The sequence below is a fragment of the Tupaia chinensis genome, unplaced genomic scaffold (assembly GCF_000334495.1).
Source record: "Tupaia chinensis unplaced genomic scaffold, TupChi_1.0 Scaffold150006_1, whole genome shotgun sequence".
NCBI classification, from domain to species: Eukaryota; Metazoa; Chordata; class Mammalia; order Scandentia; family Tupaiidae; genus Tupaia; species Tupaia belangeri.
Genome location: NW_006209847.1, coordinates 3,584,828 through 3,585,880, shown reverse-complemented (window position 1 = coordinate 3,585,880; position 1,053 = coordinate 3,584,828). Strand labels below are relative to the sequence as shown.

The window sequence follows — 1,053 nt, the reverse complement described above, 5'->3', positions numbered from 1 at the left end:
CCCCAGCCCCCTCCCGCGCCGCGGCCGCCCCAGCCTACAGGCGGTGAACTTGGTCCCAAGTCCCGCCGGACGCCCTCACTGCCGAAGCCGGAGCGGCCTCGGGCTTGCGGGGCCTGGAAGCGCTGGACTCCAGCCTCGATTCCACGCCAGCTTGGGACCCCTCAATCCTTCTCCCCACCCCTTCCTGCGGTCCTGGGGCAGCTGCTCGCAGCGGTGCAGGCAAGGGACGACCCCACCCCCAACTCCGGAGGAGGCGCGCGCGGGTGGGCTCCAGCTTCCAGCGCGACCCCTCCGTCTCTCGGCCCTGCCCCGGGGGAGGGGTTGTAGGACCGGGTGACAGCTGCGCCGGTGACGCTCCTCCCCCTCGGGCACCGCGAGCTCGGGCCCCGCGCTGCCCCCACGGGGAGCTGAGTGGCGACCGGGACGCGGGGGCGGATGGACCAGGGAGTCTGGTCGGGATCGCCCGCTCAGCCGCGGCAGGTCAGGGGCCGGGAACAGGGTTCGGGGCTGTAGTAGCCCCCTCCTCGCCCGGGGGCGACGCAAAGTTTTGGGAAGTTGCTGCCCCTACCTTGCTTGGTGAGCACCAGGGCGTCTTCCCTCCGCGCCTGGGTGATGATGGAGCCGTGTTCCATCTAACAATCCAGGGAGTCTGGTCGGGATCGCCCGCTCAGCCGCGGCAGGTCAGGGGCCGGGAACAGGGTTCGGGGCTGTAGTAGCCCCCTCCTCGCCCGGGGGCGACGCAAAGTTTTGGGAAGTTGCTGCCCCTACCTTGCTTGGTGAGCACCAGGGCGTCTTCCCTCCGCGCCTGGGTGATGATGGAGCCGTGTTCCATCTAACAATCCCGCGGGCCCGGGCTGGCTGGGCGGGAGGACCAGCGGGCGCGCAGGCTGGGCTGGGCTGGGGGGCCTGGGCGGGGGCCCGCTCCGGCTCCCGAGACTCGTACTCCCACAGCTGTTCACATCCCCCCTATCGTTTCCTCCCCGGGCCGGGAAGGGAGGCGGCCTGTACGGAGGGCGGGCGGCCCGGGCAGCGGTTCCCCCCGGTGCCCCCCGC

At 72.2% G+C, this 1,053-nt stretch overlaps 1 protein-coding gene across 3 annotated transcripts in view; it reads right to left on the bottom strand.

The window, feature by feature from the left end:
* Positions 1-1,047, bottom strand: part of CTDSP2 (CTD small phosphatase 2) — a 23,626-nt gene extending 22,579 nt beyond the window's left edge. For 2 of the 3 annotated variants that reach the window (XR_001369932.2, XM_014585576.2), the window contains exons 1-2: positions 833-1,047; positions 569-632 (exon numbers count right to left, since the gene is read on the bottom strand). Coding sequence is in view for 2 of the 3 variants with exons in the window: in XM_014585576.2 (XP_014441062.1) it covers positions 569-632 (64 nt within the window). In the remaining variant the exon portion in view is untranslated. Of the gene's footprint in view, positions 1-568; positions 633-768 lie in introns of all 3 variants that reach the window. The other variant, XM_014585577.2, reaches the window with a different exon arrangement.
* Between the last annotated feature and the right edge of the window lie 6 nt (positions 1,048-1,053).